We start from the raw sequence: 11738 nt of genomic DNA, 5'->3' as shown, positions 1-11738 counted from the left end.
TACCTTTTTGATAAGTTAGTGCAACAAGGATATAAACGTATAAACGATAAATGCGTGTTTTCAAACCCCGATATATACATCTGTGGCGTGGTACGCGTCGCACCATAGTGGTTACCCTTACAAAAATAGATTTAAATGGTCTACAGACAGTTTAAACCCATTTTTAGACAGTCTATAGACTGTCTACATACATTTTTATGCGGGTAGGCTTCATCCTCAGCGCTCTTTACCACGACTGATTGATTTGTAATATACTTTCAAGGAGAATTTCTGCACGCTGTATTAACTCTAGCTGGACGCCCAAATGCGCATGTTCATATTACGTGTAAAAATCATCATTATGGTGGCAAACTGCGGCGTAAAATAAGCCTGCGTGTTTTACCGGAGCCTCTTGATGTTTTGCGAGATGTCTACATGCGCGTACAAAGTTGCTGACGTTCTGCGAGTCACTTGCGTAAATATAATAATAAAGTGTAGCCCCTCAATTTATACTGGCCGAAAATCTCATAACCATGTTGTCACTTCCTCTCTCTCTTTGCCGATACAGTTACGACCGTAGTCCCGTCCCAGCTGCTGCAAAACATCGGCGCCATGATGGCCACTGTGATGGACGCGCTTGCTTCGGTCGTACGCAATTCGTCTGAGCTGAGAGGTGTTAATGGCCTCGGCCCAGCTCTGAAGTACAGGGAATCTGCCGAGGAGACGACGTACAAGGGCGCCACTCACGTAAATTACTCCTCCTTCCTGGACCACCTGGATTCGCCCTTTCTAAGGCTCTGGCTGACAGAGTCGAGACTGTTCAACGTGCAGCCACCGCTAGTGCAGGCAGCACTGGCGGCTGTCGGAGGCGTGGGTTGGGGATACAGCGCCACCGAGTTCTTCGAGACGCCTTACTACTACGACAATGGTCCCGCAGCGTACAACTACGCCACCTTAGGGCAGGTAAGTGTTCGCCCTATGCAAATCGCAACAACAACGTCGCACTACGTGTTAACGTAGCGCGCCTGTTTTGCGTTGCGACAGCAACTATATTGTCACGTGGTCGTGACGTCGACGAAGGCATCAGTCAGCGCGTCAGAGATGAAACTCTTTATTTGGCCGAACTTGTGGCCGGGAAACAGAAAGTCAAACTACAGCAATACACTGATAGCGGCGAACAGAGCGTCAACCGTCGATCAACTGACAAGCGGTGAAGCGCGTCGGCATTTATACATGTGTCGTCGAATATTCCAGCGTTATCGATGGTTGTCGCGCAAGTTCTAGAATAAGCTCGAGTGTTCGCGTCTTGCGCGCAATCTTAACAAAACGATCTACAATAATCGAGAAGCTTCTCGAACAATGAGGCGCGGATTGCGCTGAGCGTTGCTGACAGTCTTTGTGGGCGAAAACCGAATACAGCAAAAGTGATAATAAGAAACGCACGTGGCAACATCGATACTCCAGGCGCCTTTCTTCCGTCGTCGTGCCGTTGACGTGAGGTTCCTGATAAAAAGTCCAAGAGCGACAACATCGTCCCGCGCGTCGCATGTTCTGATAAATATGACGAGTTGAGCGTGTGGGATTCTAACCGCAAAAACTGCCGCTTATTTTGTACGTGCGACTATTCGTGTGTTCGTTATTTCTAGGTGCGAGCGAAAGCGTGCGAGCGCAGCGGCTCGCTGATAGGGGAAGAGCGCCGACTAGCTTTCGTCGCGCGAAAGCACTCTGCGCCGTGCCCCCTGATGGGCTGCAGAAATAAGCGTGCTTTTCTATCGCGAACCACTATATATATTGGAGCCAACAGACAAACCGAGGAGCCTCAGTCAGCGCCACTGGTGGCCATGACGACGAGTGTGGAACACTTTTTTTTTGCCTGCTGGCGTGCCTCGTGACGCCAGCAGGCACCTGACACTCGGTCGTTCATGGGCACTCATCTAGAAAGATGGCCCCGTAAGGTTCGTTAAAGGCCCCTGGGCACACCTTAACCCACCAGAGCCTTGGTGAAATAGTCGAGCATCCGCCGCTGCAGTGGGAGGCAGAGAATTGCTTCCGCCGGGAAGCTACCGGTAAAATAGGTACAAACACACATTAAGGAACTGCTAGGTGCTTCATATTTACCTGGAGTCCCCAACAGCAGGCGTGTCTCATAGTCGTATAATGATTTTGACTTGTAAAATCCCGGAAACTAATGTTGCTTTTCTTTTTATCTTACGTACCATCGATGCGCGATGCCGACAACCATCGCGACAGCACTGTGAGGCATCTAACAGCTGCCAGAGCGCTGTTTTCGCTGCACAGCAGTCGTGCGCTGCGCCATGATATGTCACTCCACGTGCGCTTAGAACAAAAGCATAGTAACTTATGCACCAGTCTGGCTGTTGTCGCTTTCAGTGCATTTCTCGACGTTCCGGTGAAAGTGCCCGATCGTTCGTGCAGGCACGAAATCACGCAGGCAATAATTATAGCACAGTGTCCCCTTATGTGGACGCAACTTGTTTTGCAGCGAAAGCTGTTATGAGATCACAACAACAGCCGTTTTTGGCGCCGTAGCTGTCCGCCGCCGTATTCTGTCAATTCTACCACAGAGCCATGCCGGTTCTTGAAGCTCCTTTGCAAAAAGACCCTATGGAGGCTTCTTGTTGGGAAGAAGCCGCATTAACATATGTATTATAGCGTGGTAGAAGAGCAAAATAACAACCATGCGTCACTCAATGCGAATTCTGTAACAAGGCGTCACAAAATGCGAACTGTGCAACGAGTGGGTTGTTGAATGCTTCCAACCCATTACAAAGGGTTCAGCGATAATTATTCGTCGTCATTAGGCACAGCATCAACAAAGTGCACATAATGCCTTACATGTGTGTAGCGGGTATGAAGGTTCTCCGCAGAAAAATGGCATAGTGGGTACTTCCCTACTTCACAAAAATTATGATTTATAGCGTAGTGGGTACCTCGCAAGTGTACTGTATTAGTTCCCCAGGAAGCCCAAAGGCCCCCATGATTCGTTTCCTCAGGGCCTCAATAAGCTTCGCTCTTTCTCTCTCTCTCTCTTTCTCACGTTAACATATGTTGTATAGCGTGCTAGAGATGTGAGGAGAGGGTGATGAGAAGAAAAAGGAGGGGAGGGAGCGAAGCATAGCATAGAAATAAAGAGAAAGATAGAGAGAATGAAAGATAGGAAAAACAGAAAGAGAGAGGCACAAAGAGAGAAAATCAAAGAAAGAGAGAGATGAAAAAAATAAAAATAAGGAGAAATAAGGAACCCCGCCCAGCTCCGCACTTCCGTTAGGCTTGGCACCGCTAGTAGGAAGCTAACTTCATTTTGCGCAAAAATGGGATAATTAAATATTTAATTGCATTCTAATTAGTATTACTTATTAAGACTGTCAGAAAAGAACATGCTACTTCATTTTCTTGCTTGAAATGTACTGTCAAGAGTGTTAGAAATATATTTCGCAAATTTTACACGTTTGCAGACAGTCTATCATAATTCGCCCCTCAAGGTGTTCTTGGGAATTGGTAACAACAGTCCAGGTCACCGTAACCACATCAGGCATCAAACACATCGTACACATGAAAAGCATAAATACATGAAGACAGAGTTATCATATCTCCTATTTCACTATAGGTCACTCGAGAAGGCTAAGGATCACTTGTGATTTCAACCTGTATATACAATCGTAGGATTACGTGAATACATCGCGAACAATAAATGTAACTTACAATTACTCTACAAGATGTAGTTTAACCTGCAAACGAATTGCGTTTCAGTATTCAAAATTACGGCTCACACAAACAATTTTTCACGTATGCAAAAGTAGAACGCTTTGTATAAAGGCTTCGTTGAAAGATAGTGGAGCGGCATAATAAAAGCCCTCTAAACGACAATATGTTAAGTCCACAAAGACTGCACATATCAGGAATGAGTGAGTCAAAAAGTTTATTCTTCGTTATTTATGGAGAAAGAATGTTGGTCAGGCGATGCCTGGCAGCCACCTCCTCCGCTCTAGCTATGACCCGGATCTGGACCTCCAGGCTAGTTGTGTCGCGGTCTTCTTCCCCACGACCAGGATTTGAGGAGATGTGCACGTAACGCCATCACTCGTCGGTGACAGCGGTTACCTGCCGTGAATGAATGGCAAATCGGCGAAAAAAAAATCATGTATGACAAAAAAAAGCTACTTACCAAAAAGGAGTCCCGGTTCTACGTATACAGCAGACACTTATTTGAAAATTCTGGTAAAATTTGTGTCGCACTTCAAACCGCGTGACTTCCCAGGGTGTTTAATATTTCACAACGGGGCCCCACGTGTTTCTAATGGGCGGTGTTCAATCGTCCTGGGAAGCCACATCCTTTGTATGCGATGCTGGAATTTTGGCCAAATGTTCCAGTGGGTATCTGCTGCATATAACCGGGAGTCCTTTTTCGTAACCAGGTTTTTCGTCAGATGTCTTTTTTTTTCGCCTATTTCCCATTCAGTTATGGCAGGACGCCGTTGCATCCGCCGAGAGATGGCGCCACGTGAAGATGTTCCCGAATCCAGGAAGTACGCCGAAGGTGAGAGAGTGGCCAAGGGATTTCGTGGGGGGTGGATCTTCCTCAACACCCCATAGTATGTGGTCCATTTATTTAAGTAATTCTCAGCCCAAATAACAGTTCAACACCGACGAAAACATCCATTCCCGGGTCAGCAATTCTAATTTATTTGTCTTAAGCTGTACTTGTTTTGTTTTGATCTGCTTATGAAAACATTTCTTGTTGCGTTTATTCTTGCGTTATTCTAGGATTTAGCCCGTACGGCAGTCAAGGAACTGGCATCACCTGCTAACGCGGAGTACAGCGAGTATCTGAAGAAGTGGCGCAAATTCTGGAGAAGCAAGAGCCTCATCGAGTACCACACGGTGTACTGCATCTTGGCAAGCGATACCCAGGTACGACGTCGCGTGTGGCGGCATTTCACAGGACAGATAACCGTAGGGCAGCAGAAGCTTGGCTAAATCTCTACACGCGGGGACAGTGCGAGTCAAACACTGCCGCTATGCAACGTTCGTTCTTACGTGAACACACAATTGTCCGCGTATAGAGGACGCTTGTCACCTAATTGCAATTGAAAGCCCCTCAACCTGTTCGCTCTACAAACTTCCGAGTGCTAGCGTCATTTTCGTCAAACTATAGTAGAGCATTCTCAGTCAACCAAAATAAAATGTCATTCCTGACAAAGCGATAGGTCTTGGACTACAGCCACTGGCTTTTGTCGAATAGCTAATAACTTATTTCTTAATATGTGCTTTTCTTCTGTTCGCGTTCGCTGCACGTGATGTGGGCGATGGCGCCCAGAGAGTGCAGTGGTTACGCGGATATATGGCAGGAGCTTCTGCGTTTAAGTGCCCCTTTAGCATAACCTCATGACGATGCAACTACCGAAACACCCTAGCACGTCGCAGTAACTATCCAGATGTAAATGAGAACATATAGTTATCGAGCCTCAAGCTTTAGGCTGCATAGGCAATAAGAAAAAGGTTAATTAACGGGCCGTGGAGACTAACACGAAACTTCGTCAATATTGGTGTCGCAAAAGAAGGGAACATATACAAAATTTTTAAAAAGTTTCTAGAAGTTACGGTTAACGGCGACCATAAACTTGGGGGGGGGGGGGGCGGACATCAGATGGAGCAGAAGGAACGAAAACATCCATTCGATAGAACTCGTTCCGACAAAATGAAATCCAGGGTCAACCTGCATTACTGTAGTTACATACTCAAGCGCGCTGGGTGGCTCAGTGATTACGGTGCTCGGCCGCTGACCCCAAAGACGCGGGTTCAATCCCGGCCATGGTGGTCGCATTTCGATGGAGGCGAAATGCTAAAGGCCCGTGTTACTGTGCGATGTCATTTCACGTTAAACAATCGGAGACCGTCAATGCGATGTCTTTCATAGAGTCGCTTTGGGACGCTAAACCCACGAACGTCATCATCATCAGTGTTTATTTTTTACCAAACAGATACAATGGCGAAAAATGGGGGGACGGCAAAAAAGCTGCAGTTATTGCAGCTTGACTAGCACCGTCCACCCTGCGTCAGCAATGACAGGGTAAAAACAAAATACAATAGAATGAAAAAATAAATAAAATAAAGAAAGTGATAATACAAGCAAAAGGCGAAGTAAATGACAGGCCAAGGTATGCAAACAAAAAGGAATATTTCATAAACACATGAACACAATAATTCGTAGAGTGTGTCGTTAGATACACTGAAAACTGAATCTAACGAAACCCGATTTTACGAATTTCCAGATCTAACGAATGCACTTTCATTCCCGGCAGGTACCCATAGGCATAGGGTCGGCAAACTTATGTTGGCTTACATTTATACTGAAGCCCATGACCTCTCTTCGCAAACTCCGACAAGTTCTTGATAAAGATATCTCGAGTGAGTCGCGTATTTCATAAAAATGTCCGTACTGGATTATGGGGGAAACTGCGCAAAACAATGTCGACAAAGGGAGAACAGAACAGCACAAGCGCATTTTCTAACAACTGACATTTTAATTTAAAACACGAACTCGCCCAACAGTCCATTCTTCTAACTTACTGGATTCAAGCCACTGGTAACTCGTACTTGAAGGTAGAAGATCAAAAGGCGCATCGTACTGCACCGATTAAGAGTTACATTGGCGTTAAATAGCATTGACACCAGGATCGAAAAAGCTAATTTTACGCTGACGGACTCATGACTCAACTCACTCAGGCTCACTCAGACTCAGTTCAAGCCGTTAGCCTGGGTATGAGTGAGTCAAGCTGAGTAATATGTGGGTGAGTTTGAGTCCGAGCGAGTCCCGTTGAGGAAAATTTTGGTGAGTCTCGGTCTGAGTAAGCCCTCAAAGCAAAATATATTTCTTGAGTGAGTCTGAGCTAGCTCATTTTTTTGGCCGACCTATGCCCAAAGGGTTCAATGTTGACATCAACCCGAGTTACGAAATTAGCTTGGCACCAAACCCGATTTAACGAAGTTTTTCCGGAAATAAACCAGGACAAAGTCCGGAGACTTCTTTCTAATTTTGACACAGACGGGTTTTTCTTCGAGCGTGCACTGTAACGCTATAGATTGCGGTAAAACGCCTAGCCGCCCTGGTCAAGACCCTAGTTTTATATTTCCGAAGCTGCACACCGCGCCCGTGCACAAAACAACAGACTTCACAGTTGCTAGCACTTCTGCATACCAAATGCCGCTAGGGGCGGTGGCGGTTTATGGTCCCTGTGAATGCTCCCCCAGGAACACGGAGGTTGCTTACGTTATTTCATGGTTTATGCGACATTTTGGGCCTAATCGTCTCCTCGCAACTCTCTTGCTCGGGCTGCTCGCATGATCAGTGTATTCGTTCCCCTCGTCTTTGCATATCGGCAGCCTCTTATTCGCCGCGAGATCGGGATATAGGTGGCAACACCGTCGCCGCGTTTGTGTGGATGGGCGGTCGGCGGAGCGTATACAAATGTACGCAGCGGCGCTTCGCCGTAGGCGGTTTGAGTCCGTTGTTGGTGAATAAAGCACGTTGACTGCAGCCTAATGGTGACGTATGTGCCCTCCATTGCCACATCAGTGCACGAAACCGTCCTAACCCACCTATTACGTGTGAGAAGTGCAATCTGCCAATCAATGGGGTACTGGCCTTCGGTCACATTCGTGTTTTGTACTGTGCTCGACCTTTTTCTTGCTTTATTTGCACGTGTTTAAATTGTGTTTTGCCTATACCACAATATAAACAGTGCTGCGCGACTGAGCCAATGAAGTATTTACTTCATGCTCTAACGGCTCCATAGAAAGAGAGCAAGTATTTCTGCGTAATTATATGAAGTAGAACTTTGTGCACTTTGCTTTTCTGTTGCATGAATACGCGTACTGCTGTAGAAATGCGTGGCTTCAGGTCTTTTTGACTGCTAACCATCCTCTGCAGACGCTAGTTCATGCTTTGCGGTATCACAAGGATTTCCAAATCGCCAACACATCACGAGATGGTGTCGCTCAAATTCTGCATTCACACCTCGACATTGAGTACTTCTTTCGTTTAGGACGACGCCAAATGCACTATGTGATGTTCTTGACCGACAAAGTGGGACCCACAGGGAAATGATTTTGGCGAATGGACGGTACGACGGTTAGTCCTAGCCATACCGACACGGGCATGTACTCGCTTATAGAGGGACTACAGGTCTCGTAAGGCGAAATGCTTATGTATATCGTGTAGGCATACGTACAAGCATTTGATACTGTGCTAGCACAACGGAATAAGCTGTAATCTGAGGACGCGCATGACGTACGCACACATGCGAACAAGGTGTGTCTAGCAGACGACGCAAGGAGCCATCCACGCCACGGAGTATTGTCCGCTCGCTGCTAGGTGCCGACTCGGCTCGATCTCGCGGCCAATAGCTTCACGTGATCACCTACTTGACCTCCATGGCCCGGTTATGCGAGGCTCCATGTCTGATCCGCCCTCGCGGATTTCCCGCAAGCGCACACCTGGGTTATCGACAAATTCAATACCATGATAGCTTTTGGGTGTTGCTATACGTTACAGTTTTAGGTATCTAAGTAACGAAAAAATCTTTTTCTCGATTTTACGATCTTCTCGATTTTAAGCACTTCGTTAAATCGAGTTTTAACTGTATTGAATACTCATCTTCCAATGCCACAGTGCGTACACGCAGTACAAGAAAAAACTTTATCTCGACCTTTCGGCCTTGTCTCAAGGTATATTTTTAAGCAAAGTTCACAACGTTCGAACGTTGTGACGATTGTGGGAGCGTAACTAGCGACATGAAAGCACGCGGCGCGATACGCGAAGCAGCAGTCGCTCTCGTTCCGTACCGTTCATTGTTGGGTCACCTGCAGTCCGCAGATAGCCCGACCTTCGAGCGCATGGACGACACCACCCTGGAAGGCGACGCCCTGGAACACGTGATGGGGACGCAGCTCGCCTACCTCGCATTGGAGCGAGTCCCGTTCGTGAAGAACCGGGTGCTAGCCGCTACCAAGTTCTCTCCCAAGGCGCTCTTCTCGCTGTTCCACTGCTACTTCAGCTGCGCCCTCGGGAGGCCGATCTACTCGATCGACGACAGGTGTATGGTGCTGCTGCGCAACTGGGCCACCTTCACCACCAGCTTACCGTGCGGAATCAACATCACGCGCAAAACATTTGACGCGTGTCGTTACATCTGGTAGTCGAAACTTGCGTTCAATATTACAATGATTTATGGCGTTTATCTACAAATCTCGCCTTTTTTTTTCACGTTGTGTCCATTGACTGCCCGACGACACACTGTAACAGCTAAAATGTTGCACTGCTAGCTATTAGGGTACAGGTTCGATTCCCAATCACTGCGGTCTCATTTCTATGCGAGCGGAATGCTAGAACTCCCGTGTACTTAAATATAAGTACAGGTTATTGAAACCCAGGCGATCAAAATTAATCCGTAGTCACCCCACTACTATGTGGCTCATAATCATATCGCGAATTTTTTCACACGTAAAGCTACATAATTTTTTTGCACATACAGCCCTGCGAAGATGGTGAAAAATACTCAGCATTCAAGGCTACACACTTGCGCGCTCGTGCACCGAATATCTTTTAGAGTTCGCGGCGAAGCAGCACGTTTTAAGCGGGCGTGAGGTGCCCCTCCAGGACTGCGCGTCATGCGTTGCAGAAGTCAATCCATTATTCTAGCAACACGTTTCTCGTGTAGTCCTTCGTGGACACCTTGAATTTTCTTTCGTAGAAGTTACTATAGAATGGGCGTGAGGTCACCTCAATGGATTGATATAGCAGAGGCGTATGCAATCATTCCGAGTTGCCTATGTGCTGAGAACGCTGCCTCATATTTTAAGAACCAATCCTTTTTGAGCTCATTTACCCCGTTTGCAGCGGCTGCTATCAGTTGGGTCGATCAGTACTTGTTGTGAGATACGTTTGAGCATAAGTGCGCGAGTGTTGTACCTGCGCGGAATGCTAGTGCCAGGGAACGAGTTTAGACGACCCTTGTAGTACGTTGGCTGCCAATTTAGAACAAGTAAGCGTACTTGTGAATCGCACTCACACGAGTAAAGGAAGGAAAGGAACTTTGGAGGCTCGTTTCTTTGTTTGAACAACCCTAATGAAAACTAGCAGATATTGACGCCAAGGAAAGTATAGGGGACGTTAATTGGTCTGTTTTAAGTGCATTGTAACAATTGTGATATAGATGCGAACAAAGTAAAGTGGACGAAAAGAAGACTTCCCGCAGGGAGTTGTCTAGGAATATTGTACTAGGAATACTGTACTAGGAATATTGTCTAGGAATAGTCTACTGGGCATGTGCTGTTGGACACTTCTCTACACTCGAATTAATCCCTTTCAAATGGTATAGGTAACGTTTATCGAGTCATTTATGTTATGTTTTTAACGCCATAATTAGCCGGGCTGTAATCTCGCACTGTATAGATAGCTTGCACGTGACGTCATGGACGCACAGCATGACTCCAACATGGCGGCTTAGATGACGTCGAGGCAGTGTAATCACGCGGCCATTAACCTACTTCAGTGTGATAACGACGTTGCTTGAACGTTATTGGGCCTCTGTGCGCGACCAACGAAGTAACCAGCATGCGATGCACACATAACTCTAACATGACACAGAGTTCGCATCCCACCATGTTCGTGCTTCAACGTAGGTGTTTTAATGACGTCAGTGCAAGCCATCTATATAATAAACGGCGGAATGCTTATGCACATTGTGTTAGTTCAAAAGCCGTACATTATTTCCCCGAGTTACGTGAGTGAATTCGACTATCAAGAAATTCATGAGCGCATGTGAGCGTACAACGGCGCCGTGAATAAGAGAACTAGAAACCTGCGGTGCAACCGATACGTGTCACGACTGGTGTAGTGGTAGCGCCGTTGTTTCCGGCAAAAGAAAAGAAAAAAAAACCAGCGGGGTAACAAAACTTGTCCGTAGCGAAATGATACAGTGGAAGGAATAAAGTACAATAATGGTCAGAAGAGACAGCAAACAGAACCGCATCACGTTCACATCTTCGACTAGAGATTCGAGATCAGCCATGTCTAAGCATTTCAGCAATGCCTTGTCCGTTCAGACTGCCTTTGGCAACCGTGTATATCCAAGGGACCAATGGCCTCGCTGTGGTTTCAAGGAACCGTGAAAGAGTCAGCCACTAACGATGCTTTTGGAAAGCAGCGTTGAAAAACACACGACAGCGAGAAAAGCGATGATGGTGCGCTTTATTGACTTCACATTTGTGTCAAGTCTTATGATAAAATTGATTGTCCTATGATATGATGCGATAAAAATCACTTCACTGCTTTTAAACTTGCCGATAATAACCTGCAGTTTTACTTTTTCCGGTCCTGTTTTTACGGCGAGGACGACTCATAGAGGAGTCAAACCGCTGCAGTGAGAACTCGAACACTCCGCTCCACCGCATGTGGGACGACCGTAGATGCCGTAGTAGAAGATCTCTTCGAACGACGGGAGCCGATCGTACTCTTCCGCCTGACCATCCGCGGACGACAAACTGGCCGTTGCCGAGTCGGCTTGCGTGTAAAGACTTTCGTGCAGTGTTAGTGCTTCTAGAGAGCGGCAGCGACCCGACGCTTCGTCGTTGTCGCTCGACGTTTCCCCGGGAGCGTCGTCGCTGTGGGCGCCATTCCCAGCAACGGCACGGTCGTTGAGAAGGCACGGCTCGTGCTCACCATCGGCGACTGCGGC

The 11738-nt window shown here is 46.9% G+C and overlaps 1 protein-coding gene across 1 annotated transcript; it reads left to right on the top strand.

Moving 5' to 3' along the window:
* Positions 1-570: 570 nt before the first annotated feature.
* LOC119388887 (uncharacterized) lies at positions 571-9201 on the top strand. Its single transcript, XM_037656258.2, has 2 exons — positions 571-942; positions 8869-9201. The coding sequence occupies exons 1-2, from the start codon at positions 592-594 to the stop codon at positions 9196-9198; spliced, it is 681 nt and encodes a 226-aa protein (XP_037512186.1). The 5' UTR covers positions 571-591; the 3' UTR covers positions 9199-9201.
* The last annotated feature ends 2537 nt before the right edge of the window (positions 9202-11738 follow it).

This window comes from Rhipicephalus sanguineus, chromosome 4, assembly GCF_013339695.2.
Source record: "Rhipicephalus sanguineus isolate Rsan-2018 chromosome 4, BIME_Rsan_1.4, whole genome shotgun sequence".
Taxonomy (NCBI): Eukaryota; Metazoa; Arthropoda; class Arachnida; order Ixodida; family Ixodidae; genus Rhipicephalus; species Rhipicephalus sanguineus.
This window is presented reverse-complemented; position numbering and strand designations above follow the sequence as displayed.